The 24,154-nt window shown below is 42.4% G+C and overlaps 1 protein-coding gene across 1 annotated transcript in view; it reads left to right on the top strand.

The window, feature by feature from the left end:
* The first annotated feature begins 4,701 nt into the window (after window positions 1–4,701).
* opcml (opioid binding protein/cell adhesion molecule-like) overlaps window positions 4,702–24,154 on the top strand; it is a 158,217-nt gene continuing 138,764 nt past the window's right edge. Inside the window, exon 1 of the mRNA XM_011611034.2 lies at window positions 4,702–4,954. Within this exon, the coding sequence (XP_011609336.2) occupies window positions 4,894–4,954 (61 nt within the window). The 5' untranslated portion in view covers window positions 4,702–4,893. The remainder of the gene's footprint in view (window positions 4,955–24,154) is intronic.

The raw sequence follows: 24,154 nt of genomic DNA, 5'->3' as shown, positions 1-24,154 counted from the left end.
GTGAAGTGATGCTCCAACCAAACTCCACCTTACTGAAGGTCTAGTCTCTAAATTCTTACCTCAGGCCCTGATATCCACAGACGCCATGATTGGCTGCACTGTATTGTCAGAAAGACTTAAGCAGAATTCTAATACAAAACCAAGTTTAGGAGTGGGAAAGTTTCAATCTTTTTTTTTTATTTTTTTTTACAAAATTTACATCAGCAAGAGGTCTTTAAATCCCATTCAAAAGAAAATATTTTCAATCATTCAAGCAGTAATAGTCCAAAGAACAGGATACAATGGGTAACGTTAGGCGCTTTGACGAAAGGGACTCAGGAGGGAAGGAGAAGTCGCTGCAAACACATGAGGGGAGGAAGGGGAGCAGGGGTAGTTAGGTGTAAGAGGAACACATGTGGGTAATTGGGGTTAAAGGAGGTAGACAGGAGACATGAGGAGAAGGAGGGAGGGGAGACAGAGACAGAGAGGACAGGATAAACCAATAAAAAATAAACATACAAAGCAGACAAATTAGAACAGCCAGCTCATGTTGTAATACATGACGACAACTAAAACTAATGATGTTGAAGCAGAAGGTTCTGGAATAGATGAAACATGCGTTGGTCAGGTTTTTGCTTTTCGATCAAGCTTTTCTTGCTTGTAGGGTACACCGAGAAGACGTTACAATGACGAAAACCTTTATTTGCTAATTGTAATGTCATTAATCATTTTCATGGACATCTAACTGAAGGTATCTTGTCAAAGGTGATACAGAATGTCTCTTCTCATGTCTCCCCTGCAATTTCCTCTCCTCTCTTCCATTTTGTGGCCAAATGGAATAAAAATTGCTCACTACCATCTGCACGAGGGAGTAAAGTGCAGCTAATTCCACACAGGGGATAAAAATGCCATCGCTTTTAAGGTTGTGGGAAATATTTTCGATTTGTAAACCGCCCTTTCACTCGGAGCACCCATTTACTTTAAGGCGTTCCTGGCAAATAAAGAGGAATGAGAGGAGGGGTATTAATGGAGCCCCTGTCTTTCCCAGGTAAATTCCCCAAGCAGCCTGGCTGACTGATTGTGCTCATCTTGTTGGTATTCTGACTGATGTGGCCTTGTGAGGAAAACAGAAAGGATTGATGGTTGGACACTTCAAAAGTCAGTGGAAACATTTTAATTATTGGATAACGGGTTAAATTAAACACCTAAATTACCAGATGCTGGTACACCCTGGCACAGTCATGGATTACACATGCCAAAATGAGTATAAATCATACAAAAAAGTTTCTGTATAACAGAAATGCAACATTTTAGCAATTGCAACATATTGTTGATCATTTAAATGGAATTAGTGCATAACTATATAACTATATATAACTAAAACTATATGAAGATTATTAGGCAGGCAGGCAGGCAGACCATAAACTCCTCTCTCCATTTCAAAGTTCTGACAGTGCAGCTATGACTTTATTTAGGAATTTAATAATTTCTAAATTTTGCGTTCTACATACTTGATTTGTGCGACATGAATATTTTGTAGTTACACAAAACCGTATTTGCAACACAAAATCACAATTTTTCTTTGAACTTGAATTTAGTTCAGGTGACTCACTGGGTCTCCATCACCTTTAGAACTATGCAAAAAATTAATAGTGCTATAAAAGCTGGAAAGAGAAATGCCAGAATTTTTTTTTTTTTTTTTAAACAATCTCTCAAACGTTATTATATGATGTCTGTGTCAAGGTAAGCAGGTATCTATGAGACAACATGGAGGTGTGGTACATATGAACAGAAGAGGAGACAGAATATTTTATTAGAATTTTCAATATGAAAAAGAAATGAATGCCTCTTTTTTATACAGTTTGGCCTCAGTCTTGGACTTGGTCTCGTCCCTCCTGGTCTTGATCTTGACTCTCATCTGTTGCCTTCTTCTGTTCTTTAGGGAAAAGCAACTGCTGTCGATGTAACTACAACAGTTCTGATACACGACAAGTTTTGAATGACTTGTGAGACGAGATTTCAAGAGAATTGCGAAACTCGTGCCAAAAAACGAGTGCAATTATACACTTTATCAAACATTCAGGTTTTTATTTTGAAACCTGTATTGGAAACCCAGGAAAAACCTAAATAAATGTGCTTCCAAGATGGGTTTCTTAGAGTCTTACCAGAGTCTTATAAAACAAGCATCACTTCAAAAAGATGCCAACATCTTCTCCCTTCATTAAAAGGCTTGACCCGCTGCTGGAGACCCCAAATTAACCACAGTACCCCTCCCTCTTCTGTTCTGTCTTAATGACAACTTTCCCATCAGTGGCACAAAAGTCTTTCATAACATGTCTGATTATTTGATAGCACGTCTGCCTGCTTATTAGTAATGACTGGGTGAATTCCACATTATTTGACACACCAGGATACACACCATACTTATCTATAAATGCATAGATCAGCAGTCCCCAACCTTCTTTGTGATGAGAACTACTTTCAAACAGTCAATCAAGTTGCGAGCTGCTTCAACTCCCTCTATTCATTTTATGTACTATTATGCTATACTCATATCTATCACAATATCACATGCATACATGATCTTGATGAGATGTTTGACACTGCGTACTGTCCACAAGGGCCTTGTAGTCCTGAGAGTTTACATCAACGAGGCGAGTTAGGAATGTCCACTTGATAAATTTATGATGGAGAAGGCAGGTTCAAAATGATGCGTTGAGATAAAAAGGACAGCACCAACCACTGTCCTGTACAGATGTTGGCGGGCTTCTTTGCATCCGCAATCTTCGCGATATCCTTGTCTGAGTTTAAAAGGATGGAATTTTTGCAGACATCTGCAGCACCTCTAAATTAACAACACTGGGAGGGAACAGCACAACCAAATGTTCAGAAAACGCAGATATGCTCACATCCTTGAAGAGGTTTAAAATGAATGCGACACGGGACTCCAGGCACACAGAGCCTTTGAATCTGTCCTCACACTCCTGACCCAGCCTTATCAGGAGGCCCCCTTTTTCCCATGACTCCAGATGCAGCATCGTTTTCTTTAAGAATTTTGTGTACAGAGGGGGAAATGGCCCATTTGCCTTTCCTCCAGTTGTTGAAACAGGCCCAGGCTTGAAAGTCTTGACAGGCTATTTTTGTGATCCTTGCATAAGGAATCAGCTATGGGCCACTTTGTAAATCCTGCAAAGAAAGATGGGGCTGCAAGTCAAGCATCATTGAAACAACAATAGCTACTGCTGCAAACCTGTTTTTAGCTCACCACCTGCCAGACGTCTGCCAGATGGGAAATGTGGTCAGACATCTTGTAAAATGTGGTAAAGTGCCACTCCACCTTACTTTCCTGACTGACTCCAACGCTGCTCCCATAAATCCCATCTTTTCAGTTTACATAGATGTTAGTAAATAGATAGATTATGAAAAGGTTCGGGATCATCGCAAGACTGAGTTCAGTCACGTGTCTTTAATTCATTGAAAAGATTTCTTGGGTTTTCTTTTTCTTTTATTATCACTATGTTATTTAAATTGAAACTATTTATTTATTTTCTTCAATTTGCATTTAAAAACTCAGTATCTGAGCAAACGCGGTAACCTTCACTGCCAAAGCATTCGTACGTGTGGGTGTGTGAGTGAATGAATGACGTGTGTTAGAGTGTGGGATATAAATAAATGGCTGAACGTAACTTAAAGTATCATGAGATGTCATATTGCAGAAATAATTCACCAGGTAAAAAGTCTATTTGTTTGAGAAATGAAGCTGTGGAAGAAGCAAAAGCAAATTATCTTCAACATGTGTCCTTCACTATTATGTAATGAAGAAGACAAAGAAATAATGCAAACAAGGGTTTAGCCTTCATTTCCTTAGCATTTCGGGCAACGTGTAGTCGATAGTAACTTGAAAGGTGCTATTTTCTTTGCAACAGAGCCTTTTCCACATTAGCCCCCACCTTTAACTGCCCAGACCTCAAAACACTCCTTCTCAGAATGGCTTCTAATATATTAACTATTCTGTGATGCTTCCTTTTTAAGCTAATTTTCCAATTTTTTCCTAGTTTCCTAGTTTTTCTTTGAATGTTTTCATCCTTTAGCATCTTTGACGTTCTTGAAAAGCAGGAATGATGAAGATGAAATTTGATCATAAGATTGCCCTGTGAACACTTGTGCAAACAAGTCATTTTTCTTCATTTTCCACAAATGTGTTGTAATGGCAAAATGTGTTATCGAGGGTGGACTGCTGCCTCGGCTGGCGTAGACTCCAGCTGTCTCCACGACCCTTATTAGGAGTAACAGTTAACGGAAAATAAATGTGAGTGTGTGATTTATCTTCATCCATATATGTTTCTAGAATAGTGAGTAGAGGGGAAAACACACTTTAAAGCAATGAATGAGTGTCAAGCAAGGACAAAAAATACACCAAGAAATATCTCCTGCAAATTGCACTAATGCCAGATCATCTTTGTATTAATTAGCAAAGCTGCTCCACATTTAGCCTAAACTGAATTCTAATCCTGAATCATCCTTTTTAAAGCTTGCTCTAGTTCTGTCAGGAAAAAAAAAACGAGGGAAAAAAGAGAAAGGGAGGCCATTTAAGAAAGAAAAACAGAGCTAGGACTGTTCATGATTGAGTGACAGAAGCTGTGGCCAATAGCAGCGGAGCAGAAAGGACCCTCCTCTGCTTCGGTTAGAATTGTTGGTTCCACTGTGTGCTGTAGTGCTGGAAGAGGGGAGACCACAGTCTGCAGGAGAAATCTGCCAGTGTTTAGGCTGCAGCCAGCTACAACACTGGACTGAAAGTCTCTTTAACTCCACAAGCAAAGGGGATTAAAAGATCAGTAGATTTAAGGAAAAAGAGAAAAAAAATATAGTGGAGAGCACTGCAAAGACAAGCTAATAGGATCAGACTCCAGAAACATGTACAACTCTGTGTTTTTCATCGTTCTGACATGGATGTCCACTGTGATTGTGTTCTCAGGTAAGACTCTTTCTACTTCACTCCATCCCTGTAAAGGTCTCCAACCTTCTGTCTTACTGTTTCACTGCTGAAACACGGACTCATGCGATGGAGCTTTCTTCTCATCTTGTCCTTAGAAATGTGTTTAGTGATCTCGTCACTGGAGTGATATTTCATTCCATTAATTTCCACCTAATATTCATCTTTATGTGTTTTCTGTGACAGCCTCCAAATGGAAGTGTGTAGTTTTTTTGTTTTTTTTACCTGCAGCAGTTTCACATGTAAAGTTTGTATTTTATTGTGGCATAAAAGTAATTTATGCTGTTTTCCCACCGCAGGGTACCTTTGTTACTCCTCTCTGCTCTCTTTTTGTTGTTTTCATGCTGTTGAAGGTGCAACTGGTTGTGGCTGCGTCACACAAGGACAACAATCGATGTGAAATTGCTTTTGTAATTTGATGGAACTCATTTTCTTTTCGAAAAGTTTGATTGTAGCACGACATCAAAATACTTCAGCATCAATAACAAAACAGGGGAGGGGAGATGGGAGAGGAGAGGAGGAGGGGATATGAGGAGGAGAGGAGAGGAGAGGAAAGGAGAGGAGAGGAGAGGAGGAGAGAGGAGGGGAGGGGGATGGGGGGTGGGGGGACCTCATTAAGGTACATACAGTAATATGAACCTGCACCCTGAGATTGTCGTCATTATACCTGAACATGAAACTGACTGGACGTTGATGATAATGACCTGATTTTGCAGATACATTATGACATTTCAGACAGCTTCCTGTTGTCGCTGAGTCCTCATAACCTTGGTTTTACATGGCAGCTCTTTACCTTGAGGCGGCTTGTAATCATAAATGGACTTTTTGATTGGCTGCTGGACTCTTTTGGCGGCTGTTGTGTTTCAAGGGTTCTGCCGCCAAGCTTGGTTGGAACAGCACTCAGCTCCACTATTAGTTATGCAACAATGGAAATGACCTCCTCAAACTTTAGCTTAACACGTGAGAAAACAACAATCCTCACTCGAATAAAACAAAGTCTAAAGTGACTCCGGATAAAACAATAGTGTCTTTTGATGTCACCTCTTTCACTTACATAATCGCAACTGAGGCAGTGGAGACAAGAAAAATGTGTCTACAACATGACAGCTCCTATTGTTCCCAGCATCATCCTTCAGCAGCTGTGAACCCTGATTTTTTAACTCCAATGAAGGACTAAAGCACAAAAAAAGAACCTCACTTTCAGAGGACAGACAACAGACAGGAGTATCGGGAAAAATGGGAATTTTCATTTCCTACGCAGCAACATTGCTCGAGTAAAAAGGCTGATTAGAGGCTGCAGTGTCTCCTGATTTACAATCATTTTATTTCACACATGCTTCTCCCTATATAACAGAGGCACACACATTACTCAGAGCTAATTTGCATGATTTAACACAATCATGAGAGACAGCAAAGACAAAGCAACACAATCAAAAATAGAGTAGATAGATAGCCACACAGCTTGATATGAAGTGTCGGTTCTGGAGGAAAACTTCTGCATTTAAGTCGGTGTTGGTGTCCTACTGTGATATGTGCATGAGTTGAACTGCAGGTGCCCCCAGCATGTTCTGAAAGCACTCCAACTCTACTATAAATATCTCTGACTGGTTGTTTACCTGCATCTTTTAGATGAGATGAAATTGCAATGGGGGAAAAAAAGGCTTTGGAATAGAACTGGATAATAACAGACAGAGTTCTATTAGCTGCTTGCTTTGTCTGACACATTCATTTTCGCACCTGTGAATTCATTGAAAGGTTGGTGTGTTAAATATTTCACCCATTTCTGGTGCTGATCAGTGTTGAACTGAAATCTCTGGACCCAAATCCAGGGGCCAGAGACTTGGACGGCAGTGAAGCCAGCGTGTCCGGTCCTCCTCCACCTCAGAATCAGTTTGCATAGTGATACTCTGGCATCATCAGGAGAGAGTATTCTGATCTATGGACGGAAATAAATGCAACCCTGATGCTCTTGGGTTATATCAATCAATAGATCTTTATTTATACAGCATCTGTTACAATCAAAATTGTTTCTAGGTGCAGAATCCCAGGGCCTGACCCCCAACAAGCAACAGTGGCAGGAAAAACTCCCCTTTAACAGTAAGAAACCTTGAGCAGGACCAGGCTCATGTAGGGGGACCCTCCTGCTGATGGCCGGCTGGGTAGAGAGAGAGGAGAGGAGAGGAGAGGAGAGGAGAGGAGAGGAGAGGAGAGGAGAGGAGAGGAGAGGAGAGAATAGGTAGAACATAGAGATACATTATATTAATTAAAATAAGCTGCGGGTTGGGTGGGTCAGCGGGGTCGGAGGTCAGTATACAGCTTATGAAGGCGACAATAATAATACAAGATAATACAAGCGTGCATGCTCCAAATTTCCATAGATGGTAGAATTTATCGAATTATGGAGACATAAATGGATGTCTGGCCAATAAATGAAAAAAAAATCCAGATATTTTTGGGGAAATGTCTGTGTAGATTCTCAATCATCCAGGTCATTGTATCCAAGGTAGTTTTCTCTGTCAACTGGACTGGGTTTCTTCTCTTTGGGGAGAGAAAATCATTTTTGCTGTTTATCCAGCCACTCCTGATCAAAGGAAAAGATACTGAGATACGAGTGCTGTAGGGCATATGGATATCTGTGCGGCTGTATATGACTCAGGAAGATAGAGCTGCGCGCGTTCACACGGTGACGGGAGGTGTTTTCTGTAACCAATTAGACGACAGGGCCGCCAGTGCAATTGAAATTTATGGCTGAAAAACATTTCTGCTTTAAGGTCCAGTGTGAAAGATTCGACCGCTGAAAAACAACTTTCATATTACCACGTCTTTTCCCCGGCCCACAACGCCACATTTGTGGCGGAAAATGCGTTTGGAAATTGGGAATCTGAGACACTGGGAGACTGTGGGGAGGGCTCTACAACGGAGCAGTAATTAACAGAGAGTCACTCACGCAGCTAGTGCAACAATAGTGTGCACAAGCACTTATTCATTGGAGGCTAAGGCATTTACGAGAACACTGGCTCTGAGCACGAGTAAACAACGGATCTTGACACTGGTGGCTCAATGAGGCTGTCACCATCTTTGAACATGCCAGTAATGGATGGTCAGTGAATGGGGAGCCTTGACACATGCCAGGAAGAGTCTTCGTGTGGGCTGATATCAGAGAAGAAACTTCTAACACACAACTGAACCGATCTAAAAGCTGGTTTGGTTCAGAACTTGAGCTGTTCTGTGTCGACACAGGTGAGCCTGGGCCTAGGATTTCTTTTTCTTTCTTCTTTTTGGGTTGAAAATAAACCAATATCGATCCTATCAGTGAAAAAAGACCTTTAAATATCACCAGTTATTAAAGAAACAGTGACCATTTAGTGTTTTGGTAAAACGTTGTAAAGTATAATGGCCACAGGGGGCTATTGCAGACCAGTTTCATGTAACAAAGTGACTTTTTCAATTAATCAAACGATGCAGCTGTTCATCAGAAACTGGATGGATTTGGCTAGATTGCGCGGCCAGATTTGACGCTCGGAACAGCTGTGGCTACAACTGAGCCACAGGGAAATCAATCTGCGGAATAAAATCCATCCGATGACGTGTCTGCAGGTGTAATTAAGCTCATATCTTCTAATAAAGAGTTGGCCAAGTGATTTTAGTCTAAGTCCCCAAACAATATTCGCAAAGCCATTTCGGCAAACGTGCAACAACACCGAGGCTATCTCTTTTGATTTAGATTATCACAGTGACCTTTGGTTTTTATCCCAAGCAAATATTACACTGGCAAACCCCCCAGTGCTGAAGCCACTTTCCCCTTTTATGAACATGTGGCAAGGACAACAGGGGAGCTGTTTCAGCATTAACAATATTTTATATATATATTTGCTTTCTTGTGTTTATGAATTGTATCTAACTATTATCTGAATGCTACGATGTGTTTTTTTGGCAGAGTGTTGCGGGTGCATTCGACTGTCCGACAGTACATCATAGGTTTGAATACGAGTGCGACATTGTGTGCACCGCCGCACAACAGCCACACAGGTCCAAACCCCAAAATGTATCTAGGTCAGTGAGTGCTGGACATGTCCACCAACACAGCGCTGCACACCCCCATCTTATAAAAAGAACTCTATGCAGCCTTCAGCAAGAATTCTCTGTCATTAAGTGCCAGGAGTGTGTTCTTAACAGGGTCACAGTGAGGTCATCGTACAGCAGTTCACAACAGCACGTGGAACTCCTGCCCATGAATACCGAAACAGCATTGAAAAGAAAGAAAAATCCCTCTCTCCTGGATGAGGCTTTCAGTCTCTACTGATAAGGAATAGCAGTTATTTTCAATGCATAAGTTAATATTTTATAATCCAATTTTCTCTGATGTTGGCTTCTGTTACATTGGTGTGTGTTTGGAGAAGGTACTGACCTTCCTAAACACTCCCCTCAGGGTAAACAGAACTATTTGTGATGTGTGACTTGACAAATTATAGACTCAGGGGAAATAAAACATTGAGCTTTTCAAAATAAACGGTTCTGGTTTGTAATGGCACAAACGTTCACGCTATAAAGAGATTAAATCTTAAGTTACTGCTGGGGAGGTGAAATCTCTTTTTCGTCCAGTTTTGCTGGCAACAAACACCTCCCTAAACATCAAACGTGTGGCTCCTTGTGCAAACTTACCATCCAAACCTGGTAGAGGTACCAAAAGGACCATCCAATATTGCAACACCATTCCATACTTTAAGCTACTTTAATCTAGTGGCCTGTCTGCAGCGTTCATCTTAAATTCCATACGTAGAAACTCTGGTTCTAAACATCTCTCCGTTTCTGTGGTTTGGAGTTTTGCTCCTGTGGGCCGTTGGTGCAATCTTCCGAGCTCTTCTGCAATATTAGCGGAGAGTGACCTGTCTCTGCTGACCTTCTGTACAGCTGGTTACCTTTTATGTGGCGAGTATATTATTACCTTTATTTCCCCTTCAACAGTGAAATATCCCAAGTGCAGAGAATGACTTTGCCGAAGTTGCTTCTTACACCTGAAACTGTTGTATGTGTGTTCAATCTTCATGTGTGAACCTGAATATATTGTCTCTAGCACAGATGTTTTCCCCCTGCTCTCATCTCAGTACTCAAAGCTCTCCGAATGTCCCCATACGCTTCTGACAAGTGTGCTCTTAACTGTCTCTTCTGCATTTTTGTGGCGCCGCAACTCCATCAAAAATCACCTACCGATAAAATGTCTGGTCTCCTGTGGTGTTGAATTGGGCTCAGAAGTGCTGAGGTTGCGTGAGACTCATCTCACAGGGTGAAGATTAATGGCTTCATGAATCAGCTGTGATTGCTGAACACCATAAGAAAATACGAAGAGACCAACCGATGCCTTTGTTAACATTGGTGGTCGTGATCTTGTGCTGCCAGGACGCCTTCGTATCCGACCAGCATGTCTAATGTTGCTGCAGCTGTTGAGACCAGTAGCTTCAGTCACTTCGGGTTCGAGCTGGAGGCTAAAAAATGAAAGTCTTTGCAGGTACATTCAGGATGCTGCGCTAGTAGAATCTCAAATAGTCCTTATTCTCATTGTTATTATAAAACCATTCTACTTCTAATATACTTTCACCACATTTCGCCTACTTGCTCCTCTTTATACCCAGATAAACATGATTTTTCATGTATATTTATTGACAAATTAAAACCAAGTTTGAAATGCATGAAGAGTGATGCTCCCGTGATATCTGTATAGAATATTTCATTTTTCACACACTTGCATCTCTTTTTTTTAAAGCCTTCATAGATGTTTTGCTTACTGCATGTATTTGCAGGCACAGACACCACCAAAGAATGAAGAAAACACTTTCTTCCACCATGTTTTGAGAAAGTTACATGCGCCATAATATGTCAGTGTTGAATATGTCACTGATGAATGCTGTTCAACCTCAGCAAAGGTCAGGCAATACGACCACTGCTCCCGTTTCTGCTTTAATATAATATTGCTATTCAAGAGCTCGCATGACTTTCAGATGCTCCCTGATCACACACAAACACAGATTTAGAATAAAAACAAAGAGGTCTAAACCGCCGATCTCCATATGTATTTATTCCTCCTAAAGCTTGGCGGCGAACTGGTGAATGACGTGATACAGACGAATTTCTGCTGCATTTCAGCCCCATCAGCTGCTGCTGCATTCACTTGCAACTGTCACATCTCATTTGCTGCTTTGTTGCCGAGAGCGCTGCACCCACCAGTCTCTCCAGACTGAGCCACTGCTGTTGGTGCTGCTCAGACTCCGGCAAGGCAGCAATGAGGTCATGTTTAGAAGAGAGGAACATCTTCCACTGGGCAAAGTCACGGTGGAGTAGAAGGATGTGAGAGGTTTAGATATATCTAAACCTGGTTGAAATTTATTTGGTCAGTCAACACCGTGTTGATCGTCAGCTTGAACTTATTGTTTGGGGCTTATTTCTGATTGCGTGGTACCGTACAGGTGGGGTATGCTGGATACTGGCTCAGTGGTCAGCAGGCCAGAGGCGACACACCATTCACACACAATCCCATCTAAGAACCCTTTAGTGTCTCTAATCCTGCCATGCCTGTGTATGGTTTGTGGGAGGAACCTGGAAAGAAATTCCCGCACAAAGACAATATCCATAAACTCCATTCAGGGAGGTTGTTTTTTAGATCCTAATATGGCAAAGGCCATTTCCAAGACCCCCTTTGGTTATCTGGGCATATTTCACAAATGAGGTGAAACTTTCAATTAAGTCTTTAAAGAACGAGAAGCTTTTCCAGGTTATATCCCAGCATTTCCTGGGTTCAATGTACTATGTATATTTTTGGCTCTTTGTGGAGCATAATAACAACTTAAACAGCAATAAACCAGAAAATATGTATGTCAGTGGGATCAGGAACAGCTCTTGGAATGTATGGACATATATATGTGTGTGAGTGTGGGAAAGGTTGTGTGTATGCATGTATGTTTGTGTGTGTGTGTGTGTGTGTGTGTGTGGGAGGGAGGTGTTATCATCTCTCTGCCAACAATAGTCGTCTCTGATCACTGGCCATAAGTGATTATTTCATAAAAAAAAGAAAATTAAAGAAAATATGATGGGTTGATAACCAGTGGTAGCGCCTGATTGGCCAATATCTCAATCTTCTTGTAGCACATATTACGAGCCAGTAGGAGCTCAAGAAATATGAACATTTTTAACCTTCTTTATTGCCTGGTCATAGTCAAATTAGCTGATATGACAAGGTTTGGTTCCCAAGTAATATTCAGCTAGAGCGTGCATTGTAAGCTAAGCCTTTAGCCTCAAGTAGTGACGCACTGATTATCAGATTAAGCTCCGTCTTTTTAATGTCACAGTTGCGGTCAGAAAACACGATTCACGGCAACCCGAAAAACCTCCCTAAAATTTCAGATTCCACATTTTATTTGTACAAGACCTACTTTTGACATGTGTCACATCAGCTCCTTCTATGTGGCCCTGATTGTATGCAGTGAGGATGATGTATAAGGACAAAGAAGACATCAGCTGTCAACCTGCCCTGTCACACTTGTCAGGAATTCATTAAATGGGATAGTGACATCTCTTCGAGAGAGGTCTGACACTCCCATGACGGTGGGTCAAGATCCCCTCTCTGATGTCCTTCATCTTTCTTTAAAGTTTGATGAGATGAAACATCCGTGCTTCCATACTAAAGATGATGTTGGGAACAAAATAAATAAATAAATCTCGGAGAAAGGCGACGCAGGTCCGAAATTTGACCGGTGACTGGTCAGGATTCCAAAAGGAGAGAAAGCACCAGAAATACACAGAATAGCTGTGGAAGGTGAAATAAGGAAAGTCAATTTATAGCCAAGAGAATTGTAGAAGATAACTTTTCCAATTATGAAACTTAACTGGAGAAATAGTGGGGGTGTTTGGCACCTTTAACTCTGGTTTCCTCCCACTGTCCAAAAACACGGCTGTTATATTGATTGGAGACTTTAAATTGCCCTTAGGAGTGTGTGTGGGAGCGAATGGTGTGTGTTTCCTGGCACACCTTTGGGATCGGATTGCTGTTGCTCACCAGGTGAATGCTGCTTACAGAGCCCCCCCCTTCCCAGACCAAAGACCCAAATTCAGAATAAGCGGTGGTTAACACAAAATGGATGGCTGAACTCAGGGGAAATCAGTGCTGTCATGGAGAGTTTATAGAAACCATTTCCTGGTGAATCCAGCTGAAAAAGTGAGGGGAAACATTAGGAATCCACCAGGTAACTGAAGAGCGTAATCACCATGGTATGTGCCTGGGGAGCTACATTTAATATCAAATACAGGAGAATAAAAGGAGAATGTGGCCTTGCAAATGTGATCCCAGTCCAATAAATATGACACAGCATTTTGCCCTCCCAAGATCTAAAATGTATGAAGCTCAAGAGCAGCAAATAATGACTAAATGTACAATCCAAAACAACTAAAACACCAGATGGTGTTTAAATCACAACTTTAATGAGCACATTTCTCTTGGTTGTTGGCGTTCATGTTGGTAGAAACCTCTAACAGAAAAACGTATCTGCCGCATGAGACAGGATTCCTTTTTTTCCCCATCATTAGTATTCAGAAGTGTAGATGTTCAATTAAACAGCGTGCAAATGTGTGGGCTTATGTGACTCTACAAAGCTAATTCACATGATCCCAAACCTGTTAACCTCAGCTGATGTGTTCACAGGCCATCACAACACTTTCAGCTGGGAGTTGGATCAACATTTCTGTTCCTGAACGTGTTGTTTAACACCAAATAAACACAAGACTGGATTTATTTCACGATGAGCTCTCCTCTGTTGTGGAGAGTCCAGTCATTCCAACTGGTTTTTGCAAGTTATATTTAAAATCACACCTTAAAAAACCACTTGCTCAAGTAAAGAATGTGCAATTTGTTACATTTGCATGACAAAAAACAATCAAATGAGCCAAATTTGCTGCAGCATGCAAATGTTCCCTTCACATTTCTTCATTTCTGACAATCATTTGAGGAGTTATTTGCTGGTATTCTCACATGACTACAAAATTCAAGGGGTTTTATGGCTTTTATGCCTGAGACAAAGCCTGTTCTTTCTGGCAATGATGCATTAGTCCCTGTTGACTATGTGACCGGTCCCTTTAAAGAAGAGTGGGTGTCCACTTGTATTGTTTTGTCCCTTTAAAATGACTTGATTTCAGTGTTCTTTATGGTCCAGCACACATGGGATTTCCTACAGAGTCACGAGTTTCATAGAAAATATAAAGTTCTGGTTTTGGCTCTCTCTTGGGGTGGAGGGGTTGGGGGGGTGGGGGCTCTCTGAGCCATCTGGGGTGACAGGGAAGCAGCCGGCTGCTGTGGGTTAACCAGCTGTCACCTTGGAACCAGCACTGTGAACTGAACCTGCAGATCAATGTTGTCGGCAGGCCAAAGTGTTAACGTCCACGCCGAACTCGGGCGCCTCATATAAACTGTAAGTGAGTGGGTAGCGGTGGGGGGTCAGAGAAATGTCAGGGTTGATCTGGGAGGGCACCACAGGCTGCAGACGCGCCGATACAATCAAAAAGAATAAAGGAAAGTAGAGAATGGAGGAGGGATAGTCAAAACTGGAGTTCCACTGGCCTGATCCTTCAACACATGGGGGTGGGGGGGTGTTGTTGTCTTCCTCAAACTGTTGGATGACTGTTGGATGACAGGAACAAACAGTCCATATCTCACATATGTGCATTAATAAAAACCAAAACAAACTAAAAAAAAGCACCAAGTGCATTTGACATTGAGGAAACAATTCAATTGTTCATACAGTTATTAACTCCCAATGAGTGAGCTCCTCTCATTGGAAGGGCCTCGTTATGAACCCCTTCTTAGGAAGTTCTTCTTCGGGAAGGTAATCAGTATTTTACTCCGACGGCTCAAAAGTTGAAGTGAAGAGAATGAAAGAGCTCGTCACTCTTTTTAACCAGTTCTCCGACTGACTGATCGACCGACTATCTATCTATCTATCTATCTATCTATCTATCTATCTATCTATCTATCTATCTATCTATCTATCTATCTATCTATCTATCTATCTATCTATCTATCTATCTATCTATCTATCTATCTATCTATCTATCTATCTATCTATCTATCTATCCATCCGCCTGTCCGTCCTTTTGTCCATGTATATTGATAGATAGATAGATAGATAGATAGATAGATAGATAGATAGATAGATAGATAGATAGATAGATAGATAGAACAGTTAGGAAAAAGCCTTTAAACATTTGTGTTTTTATATGAAACTGTCCAAACTCATTTCCACTGCAGGGGTTCCTGGGAAATATTGGGGGCAGGAACGTTAGAGGAACCATTCCTCCCCCTGTCTACTGCAGGTTAGGAACCCTCGGCGACATCACGGGTTTTAATCACCGCGTAATCGTTGCGCGACAGATTCGATCGCGGCGTCACCCTGGCAACAACCATAACAAAGAAAACAACAATGTGGAAGGAAGCGAAGACGAAAGGTGCTGAGTCGGCGTATTATTCCAACAGAAAATGACCAACAGTTAGAGAGTTTGGCCTGCAAGCTGTATCTGTGCACACATGAGTGTGCTAATTCATGTTACGTAAACAGCATAAAGTTGCCAGTGAGTGTAAATGTAGGAATATCTAAAAATCTGTGCACAAAAGCTTGAATTTTAACAGAAAATAAAACTGTCAGTCTGCAAAAGCAGCAGTTCACACATCCATGCTGCTAATAATAGAACATTTCTGCAAATGAGTCTATTCATCTGTGAAAGTTATCTACAACAACAAAATGGATGGTTCCTGTCTAGCTGTATTTCCGCTGTGCTTTTCTTAGTTTTCCCTCTGATGGGCATCATTAAAATAAAAACAATCCTTTGTTGACCTGCCAGTTCAGCTTCCATAAGACAATAAATGGATCCGGCGAAGCCTCTTGGGACACGTCAGCAGAGCGCTCCCTTTCTATGGCTCAGTTCTTCTCTTTTTCAACTTAACGGCAAAAAAAAACCTGTTCTCAGAAATCTTATAATTAATATTTAAGTCAGCTCGATTTAAAACATGCCAGTTTGGTCACCGTTTTCACAAACCATTTTGGTGAAAACACAAGTTGAAAATCAGACACAAATGTTACATAACATCTCCGCAGAGTTCTGCGTGGCCTCGAAAATACGTTACCTCCAAAACATCTGACAGCATAGGTGGAAATCTAATGGCATAAAAAAGTGGATGTGACAGCGGGGAGGTCAGCAGATCCAGCCCGGAGTCTTTTGCTTGAAGAGAAGTTGACAGAAATGACCTTTCAGGGGACGGGGACGGAACCAGACAAGTGTAGCTTATTAGCTCAATAGCAAAGATTTCGCTCCAATGTAGCAGAGTTCTAGTTGTTCGGTGCAAATGACGGGAGACGCGATGCATTTGCCGCAGGGACAATCAACCATGATGGATAAACCGTGACGTTTGCCCTGCAGACACTCTCATCCCGGCACACACGCTGCAGTTTTAGTCTGGTGGGTGAAGCGCTGTAACATCAGCGTTTCTAAAGTAGGCTAGATTGTTCGTGGAGCAGCTAACAGCGGCTAACAGTTGGGTAGACTGGAAGTGCGTCTGGAGGTCGTTTATAGATCAGAACAGGAATTAGCGTCCGTCTGGTTTACGAAGTCCCAAGGTGAACGACTGCGACCCGAGGCTAGCTTGTTATTACCCCTTTTACTGAGCAGCCTGTCTCAGATTCCAGCAAACGAGGATAATCCAGTCCTGGGTTCACCCCCAGTGTTAGATATGCGTCAATTAACTAGTTTTTAGACATTTTTGACATTTTTAAGGTTAAATTTGTTGGGTACTAAAAGCAAAATGCAACAAAGCCGACGTTAAATTAAGTGGAAAAAAAAAAGAAGTATTGGTATTCAGCCAGGATCCAGATGGGCCACGAGGCTGGAATGAGTCAAGAATCCGTAATCAGCCGTAATTGTAGAGCGGCGCCGGCTCTAATCATGGCTCTATTACATAATTTTATATTCGCTGAAATCGAAATTCGGTCTAATCAGCTTCTCACTGAAACAACTGCGTAAAAGCATGGCAACTTTTCACGTTGTTATCAACCAATGATTGCAGATCTTCTAATTCAGTCCTCTTCTATGGTTTCCCTACCTGGAATTAGTGGGAAACCCTCTGTCGGACCTCTTGATTTTTTCTGTGAAGCGTATGATTTTGTGGCTCTTCCCACTGACATTTAGGGCTGTTTTATGTTTTACATACACCGGTTGCCTTTATGTCCTATTGAAAGCCTAATGAATACCTCTAACATACGAATCACTTTCATGCCTGGGTGATAATTACCTTTTTTTTTTGTCAACACAAAATTAATTACATAGCCACAAATTGGCAATTCACAGTGAGGCAGCGCTCAGTGCTGTTCTAACTAGATTCCCTATCAGAGGATGGATGGGGCCTCAAGCCTCTGCCAAAGCCTATTTTTCCCTGAAGGTCAGACAGTGGAGTGGGTGCCAGAGCTCCCGGTCTGCTGGTCTCAGGTGTGATTCTGGCCTTCAAATCTGTTTCTGCTTTAGATGTCGGGGGAAAAGAAGGCTCCAAACAAACAATGCACGAAGACAATCACACACGTGCCATCCATCCGCCTCTGACATTTCCGTCAAAGGAGAAGAAAACCAGGTGCCAGCGTCAGATTTCAGATACAGCTTTGCCCGAGGTAAAACTGCTGTGACGGCTCCTCTTAAAGGTTGGAGCTCCAGCGCTAAGCTAACCTCTCCTTGAAGACTTTTTCTAGTTGATGCTAAGTGTTTAGGATTGCGTTTATAATATTCACCATCTCTTAGGAAATTAATGGACGTGAATAACACACACGCGCGCGCACATCTGGAGGCAACTCAGACTCTGCAATCAACCTAATAAGTGGTGATTTGCACACGCTGCAGGAGTTCTCATGTCACGAAATACTGGTTCAACACCCAACACGTGCCACATGCAGCTTCGGGTTGGGCTCTTATACCTGCGTAAATGTTTATTCCTCCTCTGCGATTGATAGTTCCATTCCTGCAACGGTGAAAAGAGAAGATCGGAGTTTTTACACGGTGGTTCATCATCTTTACTCCCTGTTTTTAATCAGATTCAAACAGCCTTCGTGAAATACAGCGCATGGAAACATAAATAATCACCACGGCAGGGCATAAAGTGAATTTTGTTTTCCTGAAGCTTCCGATTGCATTTATAATTCCTGTGATAGGAATTCTGCCCAGCGTGTGTTTGACATGACCGAATGTGCTGCAGTGAATGTGGAAACTGAAGAATCCATCCCGAGCGCCATCAAGGCCCTCTGTTCTATCGAGCACTGGCATTTTATTGTTGTAATAACGGCGTCTTTGATGCGTTGAAGGTCTCACGGAGGCGCGAGCAGAAATGCTGGGTCTGAGCTCTTCTGGTGAGCGTGTGTTTGCTGGGGAGTTGCTAAAGTACCACACAAAGCAACATTTCTGCACCCGTTCTCCATTCGTGCTGCTTCCGAACAGGCCCTTCATTTTTTGCCCGGCCGGAACCCTTCGCTCCCCGGCGTCCCCGGTGTGTCGTGAGGACGGCTACAACCGTTTGCAGGTGTCTCTGACGCTGCTGCGAGCCTGTGAGATGGATTGCTCAGTCACCTGCTCTGTTGCTGCGGGCAACAGTTGCCAGCCGTTGTGGATCTCATTCCTGCCTCAGTTCCCATTTCACACCAAAATTCTTTATTTCTTTACATTTAATTGGATTCAGATTTGGAAATCCCCTTTTTCTGGGAGCTTTGAGAAGTAATTCTTCTGGTCAAAAGCATCAGGAGACCATCTTAATCTTGTTTGATATCCATTTATAATGTTTTTATCAATGATTCCATTTACATCAACAAACAAAGGCACATTTAAGACTCCGTTAAATCAAACCTTGCATAATTGGTCGATGCTGTTAGGAATCTCCAGCATGCTTGAGGTGATTATCTCTGCAGCTGCTCAGCTCTTTGTTTATTCAGCTGTTTTCCATCAAATACTTCGCTGTCTGTCAGACTGAAAGTGTAGTGATCATCACTTTAAAGGTATTTGGGACACAGGCGATGCCTGCAGCGGACATTTGAAATTCTGCTGTGTTGAGTAACACTGACATCTGCTGGGACACCGCTTTCCTTTTTCTAAAGCACGACGAGAGCGAGGAGCGCGCACGTTTTATCCAAATCAATCAATCAATAAATAAATATCGTGCAGTCAGAGAAAGTGGATCAGTGGTTTGGAAGATTTTCACACGGAGGTGTTTAGCATATTAACTGCTCCTGCAGCCATGAAAAGGATTTTAATGGAATCTTCAGGAAATGTTGATAATGAGCCAAAGAGATGATTAAATTTTGGGGATGTTCCCAATTCCAGAGGGATTTTGACATTTGATCTTAGAAAATCAAAGCCAAAGGGCTCTCTCTCTCTCTCTCTCTCTCTCTCTCTAGCTAATATAACATCATCCACATTTTGTGGCTTTTCATTGTTTGGGGCTTTTTTGGGGTTGTTATTTCATATCTACAATCAAATCCAACATACGTATCGTAGCGGCAGCATATTTACTGCCACAGTGACGTCAGGGTGCTGATTTTGGGTAACAGTAGATAATCACCATATGTGGGGAAGAATTCTGCTCTCTGAGTGCTTCGTTGCTAGTTTCTACCAACCGTCTTAAACTATCTTTAACATTTCCCCAGCATTTAACTCTAATAGAAGTAAATCCATTTATTAATAGCTTTATTATTAGTACTAGTATTATTGTATTTGTCGTCACTTTGTTAAAGTGAAAATGATAGAGATTTGATTTTTTAACCATAAATGAACCCGCAAACATGGAAGAATCTAGATTATTCAGAGAGAAACGTGCACGTTTGATTGGCAGGCTGCTCTTCAGGTACTCCAGCTCTCTCATCAGCATAAAGACGTGCATTTAGACAAGAAATGGAGTGTTGATTGGTTTATATGTGGCTCTACCCCCCACCCCCCACCCCCACGGGTGTGTGTATCTTTATGAATGTTTATCTTTTATTTTACAACTGCCTCTGAAGTCACAGACTCATTTGTTGCTCTGAGACCTGAAAAATAACTTTGTGCTCATCCAGGAGACGTCCTCCACTTTTTGCAAATGTGTGTGTGTGTGTGTGTGTGTGTGCGCGCGCGTATGTGTGTGTTTGCTTGTTTGCTTCGCACAGGTTGTGTATGCCAGTGATATCAAATGCCATTAAGACCTAATTAGGTCCAAATTGCCATTTGTTACTCTGAATTCTAATAACCTTTGCCCAAAACAACCCCCCCCACCACACACACACACACACACACACACACACACACACACACACACACACACACACACAGAAGGCGTGACTGGCTGCTCAATTAAGGGAAGCTGAGTATCTGCACCTGAAGTATCAGTGAGAGCTAAACTGATGAGAACTGCGGCAGGACACCACAAGTCTCGTGTTCTGTCTTCATCTCCAGTCTTATTAGCGACTAATCAATAAAGCCATTTCAATAACGAATAAAGGGATTTGCCATAATTTCAGGTTATAATTGATGTGTCGTTATTTTCTTCCGCCTGACATTTGTGGGTGTCATCTCATGAGCTCTCTATTTTTTGACATTTTGCAAACAGCATCAAATATATTATTCAGGGTCACAATTAACAAGTTGATCAATAGTGAAAACAAGCTCATGAGAAGACGCTCAAACATTTCACGCCGGCTTCGGCCCTGTGGATTGTTCCCTGTTCTCTTTCCTCCTCTGTCTTTTCCCCCTCCTCTTCCTCCTGAAATGAACGGCGGGAACCCACCCGCTCCTGAACCGGTGATGGTATTTTGATTTCACTTTCCCATTTCCAGTTTATCACATTTTGATAAGGTCACCGACCGCTGTCACCTCCAGCATCCAACTCCATTTACTCAAGCGCACCCAAATGCTATTATCAATATGAAATATAGTGCGCAGACCGAGGAAAACATCAGTGTTTACTGTTCGGAAATCAAACCTGGCCTCAGGTGCCAGCTATTATCTGCCTCCTCTAGGGCAAAAAAATAAAATATCTCCCCCGGGGACTGCTAATCCCCCACTTGTTTGTACTGCAGCTGCAATTCAGCAGAACAAGATTATCTCAGTCGCTGCTTAGGACTCGGACCACCAGATGAAAAGAAAAGTGCGAGAAATCTTTATTTTGTCTGACTTCCCTAATCCATTCCAATAGGCTGGACTTGCAGGAATAATTCCGTAATAATGGCTTCTCTCAATGCAAACATCCCACCGCGTCAATAGTGGAATGGAGGAGGACTTACCGGCGGGGAAACATGAAATAAGATGATGTAAATGACCTAGTTAGCTTCAAATGAGGTGCTCCATCATGTTGTGTCAGAGTTTCTGCCTTTGTTATTTGACTATTTTCATTTTTAAAAGAGCCTCAAACCCCGGCAGGATTACGTTGTGGCTCATTTTCACCGGCGCTAATGCTGAGTTTCGGTGTTTGCATGCGTTCCATGTCTGCCACTCTCACCATCAGCTCCCTTCTCGCTCATCTACGACCACCTCGATGTCCTTCACCTGCTTTTGAATGCCCCCTCCCCCTTCGTTATGCCAATCTTCCCCTTCCTGCCTGCGCCAGATTGTCTTGGACTGTGCTGGCGTTCCCGCTGCATTATCAAGTTCTGCTCTCCTCGTGTTTGACCTCTATGAGTTTTAGATGCCTGGAAGATTAAAACAATCCATTTTTACCTTTAATTAAGATGATGATAATGAACAAATTGAAGAATTGAGCAAAAGACTGATGGGCAACAAGCAGAGGCACGTTGAAGTAGCTAGTTTAGCTAACATCAATAACCACAGGAAAAGCTAAACCAATTAATAAAACGTTCCCTTGAAGAGTGTTTGCGTTCATGAAGGCATCATCAACCTGCCTGTAGTTGTGCTGAAGCCGCAGCTACTGACCGGTAACGCACGTCTGCATCTTTAAGCTTATTATATGGGCATTTGAAGATTGGACGGTGGGATAAATGGGCAGGAGAAACAAGGGATGGTCAAATGGTAACTGAGTGCTGTTTATAGTGTTCAGCTTTCACATGGTCACACCAGGAGAAGCAACCAGTCACAGACGACGACGCTTCAGGAGCACGTTGAGGATCCCGCTGAAGAAGAGCCAGTTGTTCTAAAGTCTGGCCCAGAACAGGTCCTCTCCTTCACCGTACAAGCTCTTCCTGCTACCAGTAGTTCCGCTAATGTTACTCTGCTTCCCTGGGTCTGAGTTATAGTGGCAGCCTATTACCCGAGGAAGCCTGGACCACCCTTTCCTTCACACCAAGGTGCCTCAGAGCTGCTCCCCTCTGGGTTTATTATGTCTAAAACACCTTTGGATTCCAACCATGAGGCATCCTGACCAGCTGTGCCATAAATAAAATGTCTGTCTGTGTGTGTGTGTGTGTGTCACGATGGTGAGAAGAAAAATATAATCAAATTGAAAAGTTTGGGTTATTTGATTAATGCCATATTTAGAGGCCTTGCAGGGGGGAAAAGGAATAAAATGCAGCTTTTGAAGATGATGGAGTGAGTGAATTCCACATGAGTCATCCATCAGTTGGGAATGACTCACTGGAGCAAATATGTCCATTATACGGCAGTGAATGAAAAATCCGCCACAGCCGACAATTACCGCAGCAAATGCAGGACATATTTTTAGGACGCCGTGGAAATGCCTGTAGAAATCTGAACCCAGCGTGCATACATGCAGCCTATCTGCGTCCCTCACTCCTCTGTGGTAGAAAATCAACAGCCTGAAGGTGGTGATAATGAAATGCTGCTCGTCTGCACTGAGTCTTTGAGCCACTGGGGGGCAAAGTAGCACTATCGACGCTCTGCAGCGCTGACCTATTTTCTAAACGTTCTGCTTCTCGGATGCATTTCTTATTGCCCCTTTTCGGAATGAAAATATGTGCGTGCACAAGAACATACAATGCAGCTCCTTTCAAAAGCCTGTTCTGAACACCACGATCGTTATCAACTAATTTCCTCTCATTTGTACCCAACCTTTTAATGCAAATTGGATTTGAGCTGAACAATTGGGCCCAGAGCTGTTCTATACCATGAATATAAGTGAGTGCATTTGCAGCAGGCTGTACAATCACTGCTGCAGCCCTCCTCACACTGAAGTGCATGCTGTTTGTGCAACCTAACATGATTTAAAACTGCAGCAATATGGCCATAAATAATCCACCTCAAGTATCCTTTTATACTTCAAAGAGATGCTGACTGAAGATTAGCATTTTGCTTTCTCTGAGGGGGAAACGGCTAAAAATAGTTGCGTTCCTGGGAGAAAGCCTTTCTTGCTTTTTTGTCCGATTCTTTTTTTGTGTGTCGGTGCATTAGGTCGATGACTGAACAACTCCTCCCAGTCCGCTGGCAATTTGTTGTCCGATAATGACTAGTGTTCTGGGGTGAAGTGTTGATGAACCCCCAGAACCCCTGAGAGAAGAGGAGGGGGCTCGCCACTCCGCAGAACTAAAAGCAGAATCCGGTGGAGATGATGAATATTAAATAGGGCTGTTGTTTTGATTTCCGAGGCTTTGTTGCAAACCTTGCTCCTCACGTGAACCCGCACAAAAACGCCCTGTTTGTGAGTCCATTTTCTTTTTACCCGCAGAACAATGGCTGCAAGTTGTCAACGTGTCAGTGAGCTCAGCCACAAAGAGTGCTTATCACCACTTTTCAAGGTTCTCAAGGCTGCATCTTTTGTTTTTCTTGCTGAAAAAGGATGCAAGCCTGAGAAAAAAGGGAAAAAAATGGGGATGCATTAAAATATAATGACAACCATGGAAAACAGCCTCATAATAATCCATTTAAGAAAATGTCCATCCTTAAACAGTTGACAATAAAACCTTCCACAGCTTACCCTTGTAATATATCATGTCTTTTACTGTTGGACAGTGTGTCATACATAAAAGATTAATGCAAACAACCCGCGGAGCCAGTTGCCAGCGTTAGCATCGAGTGCGGCGTGCCCTGTAACCTCTGCTGCTCTGCTTTGGCCTGGACCTCCTCAGTCAGAACACCATGAGCAGATTCACATATCTCGAATGGAGTAACCATCTGCCACTCCCACGAATGACATCACACTGTATGCCAACAGCGAGCGTGACGCCGACTCACTGATCCACA

This window comes from Takifugu rubripes, chromosome 15 (assembly GCF_901000725.2).
Source record: "Takifugu rubripes chromosome 15, fTakRub1.2, whole genome shotgun sequence".
Classification (NCBI taxonomy): domain Eukaryota; kingdom Metazoa; phylum Chordata; class Actinopteri; order Tetraodontiformes; family Tetraodontidae; genus Takifugu; species Takifugu rubripes.
Note: the sequence above shows the minus strand (reverse complement) of the source record. Positions and strands in the feature narration are given on the sequence as shown.